Source organism: Magnolia sinica, chromosome 9 (genome assembly GCF_029962835.1).
Source record: "Magnolia sinica isolate HGM2019 chromosome 9, MsV1, whole genome shotgun sequence".
In the NCBI taxonomy this organism is placed as follows: domain Eukaryota; kingdom Viridiplantae; phylum Streptophyta; class Magnoliopsida; order Magnoliales; family Magnoliaceae; genus Magnolia; species Magnolia sinica.
The window spans coordinates 37635017-37650939 of NC_080581.1; the positions used below are offsets into that span (position 1 = coordinate 37635017).

The following is a 15923-nucleotide window of genomic DNA, read 5'->3' on the forward strand; positions in this document are numbered from 1 at the left end:
ACTTTACAAATTAGATCTTGAAGATGGATATAGAGGTAAGAGTCGCTTAGGGATGCATCCCATAAAGATGCTAGGGGTAATAACATAGCTCTCGTTATTGTTTAGATTTAAAATTTCTTTTAAAATGATCTTTCACTTAGAGGCAGTGTCATTCAGCACAGAGTCGCTAGGGAATGCGGCCCCTGAAGATGCAGCTCTTGAAGATGCTAGAAGTAATAAGATAGCCTTTCATAATTATTTAGATTTAAAATTTCTTTTAAATTGGCGATGATGAAACATGTTTGTAGCTATTTTTCTTTTTATGCCAAGGGTAATAACATAGCTCTCGTTACCTGTTTAGATTTAAAATTTCTTTTAAAATGATCTTTCACTCAGAGGCAGAGTCATTCGGCGCAGAGCCGCTAGGGGATGCAGCTCCTGAAGATGTAGCCCTTGAAGATGCTAGAGGTAATAAGATAGCCTTCCTTAATTGTCTAGATTTAAAATATCTTTTATATTGGCGATGATGAAACATGTGTGTAGCTATTTTTCTTTTTATGCAGGCAGGTCGTCATCTTCATCGTCTAAGAAGAGAGGTCCTACGCGAGGTTCAGAATTACATGAGAAGCCTTCATTGAAAAGGGTAATTGGGATTAATGAATTTGGGCAACCGAATGCAGGGGATGCAAATCAGATCGGATTCAATTCAAGCATTGGTGTTCTCACTCGTGCACACATTCTGATCACCTACACAGACTTTCGGCAGGTGCCTCCACAGGACATTCAGAGGGTCAGTGATATCTTGGTGTGTAGTTATGAATTTTAGGGTAACCAAGAAGCGTGGCCACAATACGTTCGTGATCGCTGTATGGCCTCTTGGAGAAATTTCAAGAACAATTTGCATAAAAAGTATGTTAAGGATAGAGATCCTACAGTTGTGAAATCGTATCCCGCCCCTATTGGTGTTCCTATTAAGGATTGGATGAGCTTTGTATATTATTGCAATACTGATAAATTCAAGGAATCAAGTGTAAGAAATGCATCCAATCCGGCCAAACAAGTTGGCCCTTCTACACTTGGTCCGCGTAGCATGGCCGCCACACTTCATGAGATGGTACATGTCCTAAAATAACATAACTCTACTTTATTTATGATGATTATTTCAATTTATTAATCGTTTAATTCCATCATTTATGTGTTTTGGCATGGATGTTATGGGAAAAGGCAATTGAGAGGAATCTTACTACTGATACCGAGGTTGGTAGGGCTAGGGTGTACATCCGAGCCCATACAACAAAGGATAACGAAGTGCAGTTTTCAGAAACCTTTGTAAGTGCAACCCTCATACATCCTTTCATTATCCATGTGAATTTTAAATGCTTCTTTCTCGCACTATAATTTTTCTCTTGGATGTTGTCATAGGAAAAAATACAATCGATTCAAAGTAGTAATCCTGCATCTCGAATGACCAGTGTAGATGATGCCCTTACATAGGTATATATGCATGTCCTTCAAATACTTGAGTTTATTTAGACTTAATGCATTCTCTAATAAATCTAATTGCAATTCTGTTTATAGTCAATTGGGAGTGATAGTAGAGGGCGCATGCGGGGGATAGGTGGAAATGTAGGCAAGATTGCATTGAAGAAGACAATGCCTATTGTACATAAGCTTGGTGCGGTGTCGCGGGAACGAGATAATTTGGTAGATGAATTAGATGTTGTGAAGAAAAGCCAGGGAGATCTCCACCAGAAGTTTAATTGCTTTGTAGATAAACAAGGGGAACAAAGGGATGTGGCTCCACCGACAATTCCTCTATTTAAATCTAGTCATTCATTGTCGGTATGTATGCATTTCTCTAATACTAATTTAAGCTTATGATTATATGCACCTCCATTTAAAAATATTAATGACATGTTATATGTGTACATGTAGCCTGATTTGGTAAATCTTGGCAAGAGATGCGATCTCTGTGATTGGAAGAAATGGGTAATTGCTCGTGGTGAGGTGCATGCAGTTGATCCAAATACCCATGTCCATGGAGCAGAAATGGGCGATGGAAATTTTAGTGTCGTCTTGATGGAGATTATAGCTCTGCAGTCAGAGCTACGGAAGGAAGATGGTTATCATGATACGCTTGGAGAGGTCGGTGTAGGAGGATTTGTCGTCTGGCCCAAGCTATTTCTATCCATCTATCCATGAAGTTTATGAATATTAAACATTACAATACAATTAACTTTTGTTTTTAAACTATACAGTAACATAGACAGATGCATGCATATTATGGAATCAAATGAATTTAACACTTACTTTAGATTACACCCACATATATTGAATGGAATGGATTTAACACCCACATTTATACATTGATATATTTGGTTGGCATTTCAATTTTCAACCTCCATTTGAGGAATTGAAAGATTTGTAATAATTTTCACTTCTTTAAGTGTAATTTGCACTTGGGGGGGAGAGAGAGAGAGAGAGAGAGAGAGAGAGAGCTGTAGGGAATTTTCATCATCCATGGCAGCCATTGCAGAGAATGTGATCAGCTCCGACGATTAGTTTTTACGTGGTTCTGCTGTAATTTCTTCCACGATTGCTGGTGGTTCTGCAGGTGTACAGAAATTACACCTCATACAGATTACCATATGCTGTAAGTTACTTCAAGGGTAAATGGTTTTACTCTAGCTATCTTAAAATCAGTTTACATAAGCTCAATTTTGAAGTGGTTTACATAAGTCGATTTTGAAGTGGATATTATTAACAGGTTGGATTACCAAAAAAAATTATGAAAACCTTACTATCGGCCCTTTTGGAATTTTTAATGGTGAAGCACTGAATAACCACTATTTCCTGTGGTGTTTTACACCTGAGATTTGGATCTGCATAAATTTTTAGTCACTGTCCTAACATGGTCTGGAGAAACAGATGGATGGTGTGGATATACAAAATATCATCAAGGTAGGCCCCACAGTAAGGATAACACTGACTAAGCGGTTACCCGGGCAACACCTAATCCACCGCATACTGACGAGAAATTTGTGACTGTAGACCCCACCTTTTATCCGGCAGTTTTTATGAAGCAATACAAACTTAGTTTGGGAACTTAGACCTGCTCGTACGGACATCAAATTTGAGAACGGAAATACCCCTCCTTTCACGGAAACGGATTGGGTACTCGCCCTGCCACCAGCCAATGGCGGATGGTCGGTGGTCTGTGGGCCTCACCATAATGTATGCTTTTCATCCATGCCGTCCATATATTTTTAAATTATAGCTTTAAAACATTTTTCTGTTCATTTGTTTATTTATTCATTTAATTTCATGTCTCAGTGTTTCTTTTTTTTTTATCAGTTTATTCAAGAAGAGAAAATCAAGAAAACTAGAGCAAAAGATCAAGGGAAGAGGAGAGAGATCAAGAATCCTGAAATGGGGTGGGGTAAGATTGAAATCAAGAGGATCGAGAACACCACAAACCGTCAGGTTACTTTCTTCAAGCGAAGGAATGGTCTTCTCAAGAAAGCCTACGAATTATCTGTTCTCTGTGATGCTGAAGTTGCACTCATTGTCTTCTCAAGCCGCGACCGTCTGTACGAATACTCCAACAATAGGTATTTCTTTTTCTCTCTACCCATTTTCTTTGATTTTCTTTCCCATGTCAGAAATTACTTGAATTAAGCAATTCATCTTGAGAAAAAGAAGTGCCCCATTTGCCCAATAAGTCTTTTTATTTCTCTTAATGAAAAAATAAAATAAAATAGAGTATTAGATTATTTTGGAGAGATTGCTTTTGGTGGGTTTCTTCTCTCTTGCATCTGTGTTTGGTAGCTTTGAATTTCTTGCGAGAGACGTAGAATAAACTGAGTTTTGTGCAATCCATCTTGGATTTGGGATGATGAGCGTTTAGACTTCTTACTTATATGCTTTTGTTTTTAGAAATGTATTGGTTGTTTATTACGTTTTGTCATTAATTTCTTGTTTGTTTGATCTTGAAATGAAATGTATAGTAAGAAGCTATGATTATTTCTGAATTTTGTTCTCTCTAATTTCATAGTCTCTGATATTTCATGTCGTTTTGAGACTAGAAGGAAGTAGAAAACTAGAGGAAAAAAAACAAAAGGAATAAGATTTTAATATCCATGAATTTTATCTCATTTTTCTTTTTCTTTTTCCTTTTATCTTTCATTTCATCTTTGGATAGTTCTTCATGTTTTTCTCTGAAATGCTGTAAATTGATTCGGTGTTAGGGATTTTAAGAGAATGGAACATTGTTAATTTTAATGAAGCTAACCGATCTATACACTACAACACTAAATATGGTGTACATTCCAAGCCTCTCATCATATGGGCCCCATCTTCTAGATGCCCTGACCCAATAATCAGGCAGGCCCACTCATTAAGTCATTGACAGAGTACGAACCATTTGGACGTCTACAAAACTTGCTTTACCATCTATTTCTTAAATATACACAGAAACCCCACCTGATGAGTGGACGGATTTACTTTTGGGCCTGTACATCAACATAGTGTCCCCCACCTGATGGAAGGGCCGGATCTCACACGTGTGCTGGTTAGCATGTATGTTGGCTGGGCTGTACACCCATGTCGTATTGATATCTTGTATGCCCCATCTTTTTCCGTATAGGACAGTCTACTCTCCGAGACTAATCTAACCAAAAATATAAAGGATGGATACATCGAAAGCTGGGGTATGCACTCTCCGAGACTAATCTAACCAAAAATATAAAGGATGGATACATCGAAAGCTGGGGTATGCAGTTCACTCCCCTCTGATTGTCATTGCTGTTGTTGTTTTTACTAGGATTATCTTGGAAATAGAAAGATAAGCTGTGTTGTCTATGATGTTCTATTCCTAGATAGAGAGCTTTTTTTCTCAGTATAAGGATTACTAGGCAGTAGAAAACCTGTTACATGCTCCAGCAGCTCCTTTCGTTTGTGATTTCTCAGTATAAGGATTACATAAGCCTCAATGTTGTATTAATGCGGGAGAGAATGTGCATGGCCATCTATCTTCTTCTGTTTGAAATGCCTTTTTGGGTTTACATTATCCTGTTGGATGGGTGTAGTGGTACCATGGACGTGGACCTTCAAGTGCACGGATTTTATGTACTATGCTGCGGGGTTGCACAGATTCTATGATATCTAAAGCTTCTGTATATCTCTAGTCTCTCTTCTTTTTTTTTTCTTTTAAAAAAAAAAAAAAAAAAACATATATCTAATCCAAATATTTAGAATTTGGATGCTATATTTGATTTTGATTTCTTCCTTTTCTATTGTGTAGACTTAACTTCTCAAAGAGGTTGGTTCGTTCATGGCTTGGGAGAAATGGGTATATCCAGTTTTGGATGTGTGCGTTAATCAACGTACATATCCAAAACTAGATATACCCATTTCTTTGAAGTCCTAAATGAACCAACCTATTTGAGAAGGTAAAGTTTGCACAATAGAATAGGAAGAAATCAAAATCAAATATATCATCCAAATTCTTAGTATTATTATTTATTGATGAGAATCGCCGACGGTTTTTAGCCGCCACAAACACCGGTGGTTTTAGCCGCCGATAACGCCGACGGTTTTTGGCCGCCGCAAACACCGACGGTTTTAGCCGCCAAAAACGCCCACAGTTTTGACAACCGATAACGCCGATAGGTTTTAGCCACCGAAAACATCAGCAGTTTTAGCCGCCGAAAATGCCGACAGTTTTTAGCCATCGTCCTTACCGTCAGAAAGGCCGACGGTTTTAGCTGTTGACGGTTTTAATCCATCGGTGAGCAACACTTACGCACCCTTTACCAACGGACCTTGTGATAACTAAAAGCAGTTGGGGAAGGTCATTGCCGACGGTTTTTAGCCGTCGGCGTTGCCCTATTTTTTTTGTGGTTACACCAATACACGACGGTGGCAGTTCGAATTCAAAGTTGGGGACCATGTGTTTCTTAAAGTTTTCTACCATGAAGGGAGTACTCCATTTTGGCAAGGAAGGGAAGCTTACGCCAAGAATCATAGGCCCATTCCAGATTCTAGATTGAGTGGGTGTGGTAGCATACCGTCTCACCTTACCCACACCACTCGCAGGCGTGCACATCGTATTTCATGTATCGATACTGAAGAAATACATTCCTGACCCTTCTCATATTATCAAATGGGAGCAAGTATAGCTAAGTGAAGATGCTACCTATATACTTCGACCAACACGTATTCTAGATAGGAAGGAACAAGTGCTGCGTAGTAAAGTTATCCCGCTTGTGAAAGTATTGTGGACTCACCACACTGAGGAAGAGGCTATTTGGGAAACGGAAGCTGAAGTCCTTAAGAACTACCCGCAAATCATCGAGGAGTACGAAGATGTACTAATTTCGGGGATAAATTTCTTTTAAGGGAGGTAGATTGTAATGTCTCAAAAAAATTCGTACAAAGGCACAAGTACCACCTCAGGCCGAAATCCCTAAGGACCGTATTCTGTAGAAATTAGACGAAAATTAATTAAGTACTAAACTGAATTAATCGGTGGATTAGCTTGAACTACTATCTATACAAATGCAAGACCCAAACCCGTCAAAATCATTGACTCAACACTACTTAAAAACCTAGGAGAAATTTCAAAAGCCGGTTACTCTCGGGAGCACATTAAAACTCCGTATCGGACCTGGATTGCACGTCGAAAGTCCGATGACCGTGAAACTGTAGGGCTATGATCGTCTTATTGGGCTTGACAACCATTGCGGGAATCGAGCCCAGATAGTATCCAAAAATGTACAACTTGAGCCCTGAGCAAAGTGTGTGAGAAACGCGAATATTTGTAGAAAATGAACTCAAACTTAAGTGAATTGGATCATTCGCTTGCGGGCGAAGTTGAAGACTTGAGACCATCAGTTTCTAACCCAACTGTACCCATGGATCAGGAAAATTTTCCTGCACATATCGGTATACTTGTGGCCTTGATCAAGTGATAACGACCATTGATCTGATACAGGTCCGTCATAGTTGATTGGCCAATCCAAACGTGTCGAAATCGCATCCTAGCCTAGATCCATTGTCAGGGAACTTACTCTGTGACATAGACAGATAATGGACCTCCAGATGTGTCCCATCTGCCCGAAACAGATACCTTTTGGCTATAACCTACGTATACCATGGCCCTGGGGCCATTGACATCAATTTTGGGCCTATATAATGCCCTTAAACCACCCCAGTCCCATTCCATACGAATTTCTCTAACCTTAGGAGAGAGAAGAGAGAAAGAAGAGAAAAGAGTGAGGAGAAGAGAGAGAGTTCAGGAGATCGTTACCAGGATTCACTCCCACTACTCCACGTGCTAATTCACCTCCCCACTATCGCTACACTAATCGTTTCAACTACGATTTGGGTAAAAAAATCGTAACCCTAATCTTGATTTAGGAATCCAAATAGAGTAATTGACGAAATAGCTAACATATTTCATGATTTAGGTACCCGTTGTTCTGTATTTGGGAATGTAGGATTCGAACCACATTTGAAAGGAGGATTTCGACGGAAGGTGCGGACTATAAACGTTTAGGTTATGGTTTTCAAGGCTTTCAAGGTCAACAATGATTTATGTATGACTTGATTGCTGCTATATGATCTTAGTTACAACGTTTTCCATATATTATACATGTATGAACTATGTTAGACAAGTATGCATTCTAGTTGTTTATTGAAATGTTTGAATGAACTTGAAATTATGATTTGTGCTTGCCCTGACTATTAACCTAGAATTCATGTTTGTTGTGTGTATGACAATCTTCTTGTGAAAGGATTTGCCATAATATATGTCGTAACTAATTCAGTCTATGTATGTGGTAATGTGTAGTCCAAGTGTTTGATAAAATGTCTGAATGAGAAAAATTGTTGGTGAATTATAATTATTAAGGGTATTGAGATATGATTCTCAATTACCTTATCTATATGTATAGTTTCCTTCATGTAATCTTAATTTTGATTATGCAATTTATGGATAAAACGCGAACAGTTGGTAACATGTTCATTGCGTTTGATGAAATGCTTAAATGAGGAATTGATTAGAATTGTTTGTCAAATGCTGATATGATTAACACATGTATTTACATGCTACATTTGTGTAAGTTTGGGACTACAACGTGGTCCAGGCAATTGGTAATAGTTCTCATTTGAATGACCGAATTAGTCTTGCCATATTTGATACGCTCGGTGAATCCTGGTCGTTCGATGATTGTCGACAGTGGTTAGGCCACATGGAGTGCTTATGCGCTCTATGTTAATTAATTCAGTGTGCACTCGTACTAACCGAACTTGTCTAATAAACCGATTGGCTTATTATGTGTTTACCATGTATGGATGCCACTGCTTAAATCTAAGGTACCACTTACTAATGTAAAATTTGTTTCAACCATGGTACCACGATCCGCTAAGACTTATGAGCCAGGCATGGTGGTATGTGACACCGTGGTCTGGGGTGATGAGCCTCTTCGTAGTGACCAGTGAGCAACCCAAAAGTCGTTAGCCGAATATGGTGGTATGGGACACTGTATTCGAGCTGTCGGCTATGCTGAAGTGACGAGCCTCCCCGTAGTGTCTTCGAGTATAAGCTCTTGAATTTGCCTATCCACTGCTTTCATTAGGGGTGACGCCCTACAACTTGCCTATCGTATGTGATTAACTAGGATTGACGACCCTAGATGGATCCCCGCTTGGGTTAATGATATAAAGGGAGGTGCCTTAGCTTCTCAAATATGCTGTATGAATAAGCCTAATTAAATACTTGGCTAACATGACCAAGCACCGCATTGTATGTGCGTTGGCGATGAAGGGCATGTTTAGGGAGTTTGTCATGCGTGAAAGGTTGACGGAGTCACTTGTGAGGGAGTTTCTTACGAGTGCACGCATCATTACAGCATACCATCCCTGCATTAACAAGAGTACTTAGGATATAGTACCACTGAGTTGATCACTCACCCCCACTTTGGGACGGTGTTTTAAAACACCAACCAGACTCTATTGTAGATGCAGGTGATGACGGAGTCTATACAACTATGATGGACTTCTTTGACAAGGAGTTCTCTTATGTACAACTATCAGGTGGGTCTATGTAGACCATGCGCTGATCGACGGGATCACAAGGATTATATGGATTAGTCGGACATGTACATTTTGATATTTTGTAAATTTTGAGACAATACATGTTTATATTCAACCCGGTATCATACTCATACTCTAGAGGTTGCGACACCCTCGCGTACTTATATATATGTGTTTCAGTCTTCTGCTTGCTAAATTAAATTGTCTTTGGAGTATGATATGCTGTTTTAGTATAATCCCTCTTATGTTTAATGCCCTAACATGGACAACATTTAAACATCATTATTTATGTTGCATAAGTGATGCGTTGGATCTCGGGAGTTGAGCTTTGCTCGACCCTCAAAATTTGGGGCGTTACAACCCCATTAAGAGTTAAGTCCAAATCCTTAGTGGACCCCATCATAGGAATAATGGTGGTTAAACATCTACTATTGAAAACCATACCTTGTAGGGCCCACTGTGATACCCAATTTTCAACCCATCTTCCCTTATTGGGCCATCCCAAATCACTGGGGCCCATTGATGCTAGTGATACCCATCCTTCCCTTGTTGGGCTATCCCAAACCGTTGGGCCCCTATTTGATATTGATGCTTTCCACTATACCCTGTGGGACCACCCAAGCCTTGGAGCCCATCTTGTGTTCATACCGGGCCTTCCATAGAGAATGTGGCCCACCTAAATGCATGTGTTTCACACCCTAAGCTCAGAAACTGGGCCCACAAAATTTCTGATCCTCGAATCCGGTGCCGACAGCCTCCATAGTACCCCATTCTCGGCTTCTAGTGCCATACTCCAGATTCCGATCCTGGGATCTTACAAGGAGGATTTTCAACGTACATTTGTCTCATAAAAAGCATAACTACAAGTATATCCAAATCACAAAGGTAACATCATCATCACATATCCACTAATATAAACATTTGAATACAGTGCTGAAAGGAAAATACATATATCAAAAATCAAAGCTTTAGAAGACAGCTGCACGCTCCAAGCTCAACGCTGCTGCAACCTAATGCCACTTGCATGCACTATCATGTATAAGCTTATAGAAAGCTTAGAGGGTGGTGAAACTGTGTGCACAAGATAAGTGCCAAGTATTCAATGCAATGCTATAATCATACAATGCTGAAAATATTGACAAGATTATAAATCATACGATAACTAAGTAAGCAAAAATACTGACAAGTCCATGAGTCATACAATATCATAGTACACAATATAGATTGGCTATGCAAATGAGGAGTCATAGAGAGCCAAATATTAGATGCCGATGGTACAATGCAATATGTAAATCCTGCTAAGTCCATTTAGGCCATATAAGTACAGAAAACATAACAACCCAAAATGCCATATGCATGCGGATGCAATATGCGATGCGAATGAAATGACCAAGCTGAAATGTGAGGTCGGGATGATAGTACATAGTATCATAGGCTACGGGGTCCATCACAAGGGACTTCTATCTAAACCAGTCCCATACCTAAATTTGGATAGTCAAACTCAGTGTGGTAAACTCTAGATCTCAGGTTAGTCGCACGCCCAATCGAAATTCTGGCCATGCGAAGGTACACGTAACAAATAGTTACGTACCCCCAGCCCGAGTGGATAGTGAATGAATGAATGAATGAGTATGCAATTCCTATTCAATAAGTCCACATATCAGTACAGTTCCTCTTTGGGGAATCACTGGGGTCTATTCCACTCCAAACTAGATTGTCGCCCCATCGCGCGTAACAAGGTGAGTCGAAGAGTCCTCACTATCCACCTGCCAATATCGGGTCCGACTCGTCTATAGCAGACCCATTCCTTGAGCTGGTCAGACTCAACCTAGTGTTGCCCCTCCTCTCGGGTAGGTAAGGCCGTACCCCCTTCTAACCGACTATGACACAGTAGGAGACACGGCCTAACAGTATACGACCTTCATATGCTCATACATCCACTCGGTCTAGGCGTTGGAGCAACCTCTGGAACCAAGAGGGTTTTGGGACTTTCACCCAGGGATATCTATAGCACCCCATGTAGAATAGATTTTTGGTGTCCCATCTGGCCATCTACGATATGCCTGTATAGGCTACGACCTTGATGTCACTAAGGTGTACAGTAATCACAGCACATAATGCAAGATGCATGAGTCATACAATCCAGTCATGCATCAATCCTGCACAAATCGTGCGCTCATGTGAGACAGTCTCCGCCTATCAGGGAGTCTCATAACAACCGGCACTATGACATATGCAATGGTCAATCATATCTCATAACAAACATGCAGATGATGCGTATGGGCATGTATCATGATGCTATGCTGTCACATATTCATAATCAGTATCAATAACTGACATTGACAATCGACCTCGACAATATGGACATTTAACCAACATTGTCCCCAAGGAATGGCCCACATAGAGCCTAACATATAGTGGACCCATGGCCTCACACAAGGGTCAAATATACAACACCATGGGCCTCACTCAAGAGCTTAATACACATCACGATGGGCCTAACATACATCACAATGGGCTTCATTGCCTGGCCCTCAAATGCATCACATAGGCCTCATATATATCACATTGAGCCTTAAACACGGGCTGAATACACATCACAATGGGCCTCAAATACGGGCCACATATACATCACATTGGGCCTCAAACACGGGTCGAATGCACATCACAATGGGCCTCAAATACGGGCTGCATATGCATCTCATTGGGCCTCGACAATGGAAATCAGCCTCGACAATCGAAATCAGAATCGACCTTAACAATCAGAAATCACAATGGACCTAAAATACGGGCCACATATACATCACATTGGCCCTCGACATCGGCCTCGATCTCCGGACTCGACAATCGGAATCGGAATCAGCCTTGACAATCGGAATTAGAATTAGCCTCGATAATCAGCCTCAACAATCGGAATTAGAATCGGCCTTAACAATCAGCCTTGACAATCGGAATCGGAATCGGCCTCAACAATCGGCCACGACAATTGGAATCGGAATCGGCCTTAACAATCGGCCTCGACAATCGGAATCAGAATTGGCCTCAACAATCGACCTCGACAATCGGAATTGGAATTGGCCTCAACAATCGGCCTCGACAATCGAAATCGGAATCGGCCTCAACAATCGGAATCAATATCGACAATCGAAATCGACCTCGACAATTGGAATCAGAATCAGCCTCAACAATTGGCCTCGATCAAAATTGGAATCGGCCTCAACAATCAGCCTCAACAATCGGAATTAGAATCGGCCTCAACAATAGGCCTCGACAATCGGAATCGGCCTTGACAATTAGAATCGGCCTCAATAATCAGCCTTGATAATCGGCCTTGACAATCGAAATCAGCCTAACAAAGGGCCCAAGGGAAGGTCACAATGTGGGCATTTAACCACCATCGTCCATCAATGTGGACATTTAACCAACATTGCTCCCAAGGAGTGGTCCTCATAAGGCTAAACATATAGTGGGCCCATGGCCTTATATACACAACAGGTGGGCCTTGCTCATGGGCTTTGAATACATAGCATGTGGGCCCTAGACATGGGCCTTATATAGCACATCGGGCCTCAACTTATGGGTCTCATATACATGACATCGGGCCTCATACACGTCATAATGGGCCACATCATGGTGGGCCACATACATCACAATGGGCCGCATTACATGGGCCACACTAATGGGCCTCATACACATCAAGTGAGCTACATCAATGGGCTGCACCAATGGGCCTCATACACATCAAGTGGGCTATATCAATGGGCCGCACCAACGGGCCTCAAATACACAATAGGTGGGCCTTGCACCTGGGCCTCAAATACATCACATGGGCCACGTATCTGGGCCTAATAATACAAACAGGTGGGCCCCGCCCATGGGCCAAAATACATCATATTGGACCTCATGGATGGGCTGCACCAATGGTCCTCAAGTGGGCTTGGACCTCACCAAAATCATTTTAATAGTTGTAGGTGTAACATGTGTATCGCTGTACACTATTATTCTATGGGGCACATGGCCCACTAACGATGATCAACACTATCCAAACATGGTCTAGGTACCTCAGCACCATCCAAACATTTCCCATGTAATTCCGCACCATCTAAACATTGTCTATGTAAATTAACACCATCCAAACATCATCTAAACATTACCTATGTAAATCAGCACCGTCCAGTACCATCTGGACGGTGTGGATGGAATAAATACATCAGGGTGGTCCACCAAGGGACGGACGGTTTGAATCTACCACATACCACATGTGGGAGTCCCATATACAAAAGTTGTATGGCTAGTTGAGGCACCCAGCCAATCTGTTTCCCATACCAGGTGGGTCCCACGTGGGACCCATCATAATATAATATAATATATATACATATCATGGTGTCTCCCACCCAGACCGTCTAGATGGATGGCTGGGAATCACTCACACCACAGTGGCCCACCCTCGAAATAGATGGACGGTAGGATGAAACACACACTTCATGGTAGGGCTATACCGAGCACCGTCCAAATGGATGGTGCAGATGCAACACATACATCCTGGTGTGGTCCACGTAGTGGCCCACCAGAGGTTTGGATTTGCTTTAGTCCCTGGCCATGGTGTGGATGGGATGCTTCATGTGGGTTCACGTGGTGTGGCCCACACATGATATATATATATATATTATTTGTATTATATATATATATATATATATTATTTTTTTAAGGATTGAAACGTCCAGCGTCCAGATGGATGACTAGATACAATACATTCATCATGTGACCCGCCGTCCTAGCCCTGCTGGACGGACAACTGGATATAAAGCACCTACATCTAGTGAGACCCACCCTCACACGTATTACACGTATGGGGTGGGTCCCATGCAAATGAATGGACGACTAGATAAAACACATATCTCATGATCGACCCATAGAACTTGCTAGCGTCCTACAGCAGCTAGTTGCTGCTGGTCCACCATCCAGATGATGGACAGCTGGGACCAACAGATACATCACGGTGGTCCCACGTTCTGTGATCAGTGCATCATCAAAGTGGGCCCCACATCCCATGCATGGACGAGGTGGATAACATATAAACATTAAGGTGCGACCCACATGGATGGGTCTACCGTCAGATGGACGGTGTTGATAAAACCCATACTTCAAGGTCGGCCTTACCCAGCACGTCCAGATGGGTGGCTGGATGGCATGGGTTTACTAATCAGGTGGGCCACATCATCTCTAAAAAAAGGGAAAGAAAGAGAGAGATAGAGAGAGAGAGAAATCAGAGTAACAGAGGGACCCCGCCACTATGGGCCCCTCTTTGATACCAATCATACATTAAGATGGGTCCCACCATATGTGGGCCCTCAAATCATCAAAATTAATAAATAAAATCACCCACCTTTGATCTTCTTGGGCTTCTTCTTCCATCAACGCACCCTAGAGCTCCAAGGGATGTATTTCAACGGTGGAGATGGTCTTTAGATGGTGGGATTGGGTGGTAGGGAGCTGGGCCACACCTAGCTTTCTCCTCTCCCTTGGACGTTGGATTTTCATGGGGTTTGCTTGAAAATGAAGAAAATGAGAGAGAGAGGATAGGATGTAAAGAGAGAGAGGGATGGGTGATGTGTACTTTGACATGTAAGGGATGAGTTGCTTTGACTTGGGAGTTGCTTGGGGATGGGGTGTTGTACTTGACATGTGAGGTGATTGATAGGATATTTCTCTTAGATTTTGCAACGCGTGTCATTTTCCTCAAACTGAATGCGGGCCCGTGTCTTCTGGCTTGGGTATCGCCTCGGCACGTACGTAGCGTTGGAACCGTTGTGACGGCGCAGTCGCTAGGGTACAAGTCTCGGCTTGATCCGACTATGGAATACGGGACACAACTTAAGGTTGCACGCAACTGCCGATAACAGATCACGGGTCATCATAATTCGACCGAGAGGACCACAAAAGTCTACAAAATGGTATGGGCTAGGATACATGTCTTACAATGTGTTTGTCCAAGCTTAGTAACCCAAACCCGAGGCCCCACTTAGATGATGAGCAGGACTGTTTATAAGGTTACATAGTCCTGAATGTGTGGATCCTACCAAGGCCCGCCTTGTATTCATATTGGGCCCTCATATGAAAGCCCATATGAAAGCCCAGTTGTTCATGATAAAGGGACCAAGGAAGCCCACTTGTTGTATACCCGCTTAACTCACCCCGTGAGATGTATCCTACCTTGTAATCGTTTGTTAGGACCTCGTGTTATGTATGTATCATTCCCACTGTCCATTTACCTTCTTAAGACGAGTGTGAGGCCTATCTTTGACATTAATACATCATCATCACCTCCCTTGCTGTAAATGGAGGAATATGTGGGACCAGATTTAGTATATCCACTGTGTAGAGCCTATCTAGATGTATGTGTTAGATCCACCGTCCCTCTATGGACCCCGCCTTAGGATATATGATATGTTAGTACCTTGAATAGGTTAGGATAGTTTATCGTGGACCATTCCATATAGACTTCTACATGTCTAGTAGGGCGTATCGTTCAGCCCCTACTCTCGTAAGTGACATACCGGTTAAGACTGGTTGTCGCCTGTTATATCTGATAATCATGCTAGTATACTTAGTCTAGTAGGACACACTGAGATTATGCTTAATATTACATCATGATACATGTCCATATGCATCATTTGTATGCCTGTTGTGAGGAATGATTGATCATAGCATTGCTAGTGGGCTGAGTTATTTAGGGGACTTCTTAAGAAATGGAGTTGCCCCACGTGATCGCGTAGTACGCGCTGGTTTGATGTATGACTGAATGGTATGACTCATGCATCTTGCATTTATGTGACATGATCACTTGA

The 15923-nt window shown here is 41.7% G+C and overlaps 3 protein-coding genes across 3 annotated transcripts in view; all 3 read left to right on the forward strand.

Moving 5' to 3' along the window:
• The first annotated feature begins 232 nt into the window (after positions 1-232).
• On the forward strand, positions 233-869 carry LOC131255154 (uncharacterized). The gene is made up of 2 exons (XM_058255852.1): positions 233-447; positions 543-869. The coding sequence occupies exons 1-2, from the start codon at positions 360-362 to the stop codon at positions 803-805; spliced, it is 351 nt and encodes a 116-aa protein (XP_058111835.1). The 5' UTR covers positions 233-359; the 3' UTR covers positions 806-869.
• A 228-nt stretch (positions 870-1097) lies between these two features.
• On the forward strand, positions 1098-2196 carry LOC131256254 (uncharacterized). The gene is made up of 4 exons (XM_058257243.1): positions 1098-1308; positions 1402-1473; positions 1558-1821; positions 1915-2196. Exons 3-4 carry the CDS (start codon positions 1585-1587, stop codon positions 2179-2181), a joined length of 504 nt encoding a protein of 167 aa, XP_058113226.1. The 5' UTR covers positions 1098-1308; positions 1402-1473; positions 1558-1584; the 3' UTR covers positions 2182-2196.
• A 303-nt stretch (positions 2197-2499) lies between these two features.
• The window catches only part of LOC131254968 (agamous-like MADS-box protein AGL11), a 165547-nt gene continuing 152123 nt past the window's right edge, over positions 2500-15923 (forward strand). Inside the window, exons 1-3 of the mRNA XM_058255668.1 lie at positions 2500-2520; positions 2594-2632; positions 3334-3590. Coding sequence (XP_058111651.1) covers positions 2500-2520; positions 2594-2632; positions 3334-3590 — 317 coding nt within the window. The remainder of the gene's footprint in view (positions 2521-2593; positions 2633-3333; positions 3591-15923) is intronic.

What these genes read in the sequence shown, in the direction of transcription:
- LOC131255154 (XM_058255852.1), top strand. Translation starts at nt 360, where the DNA reads ATGATCTTTCACTCAGAGGCAGAGTCATTCGGCGCAGAGCCGCTAGGG. An exon ending in AGCCCTTGAAGATGCTAGAG is followed by an intron (nt 448 to 542) that starts GTAATAAGATAG and finishes CTTTTTATGCAG; the next exon opens with GCAGGTCGTCATCTTCATCG.
- LOC131256254 (XM_058257243.1), top strand. Translation starts at nt 1,585, where the DNA reads ATGCGGGGGATAGGTGGAAATGTAGGCAAGATTGCATTGAAGAAGACA. An exon ending in AATCTAGTCATTCATTGTCG is followed by an intron (nt 1,822 to 1,914) that starts GTATGTATGCAT and finishes GTGTACATGTAG; the next exon opens with CCTGATTTGGTAAATCTTGG.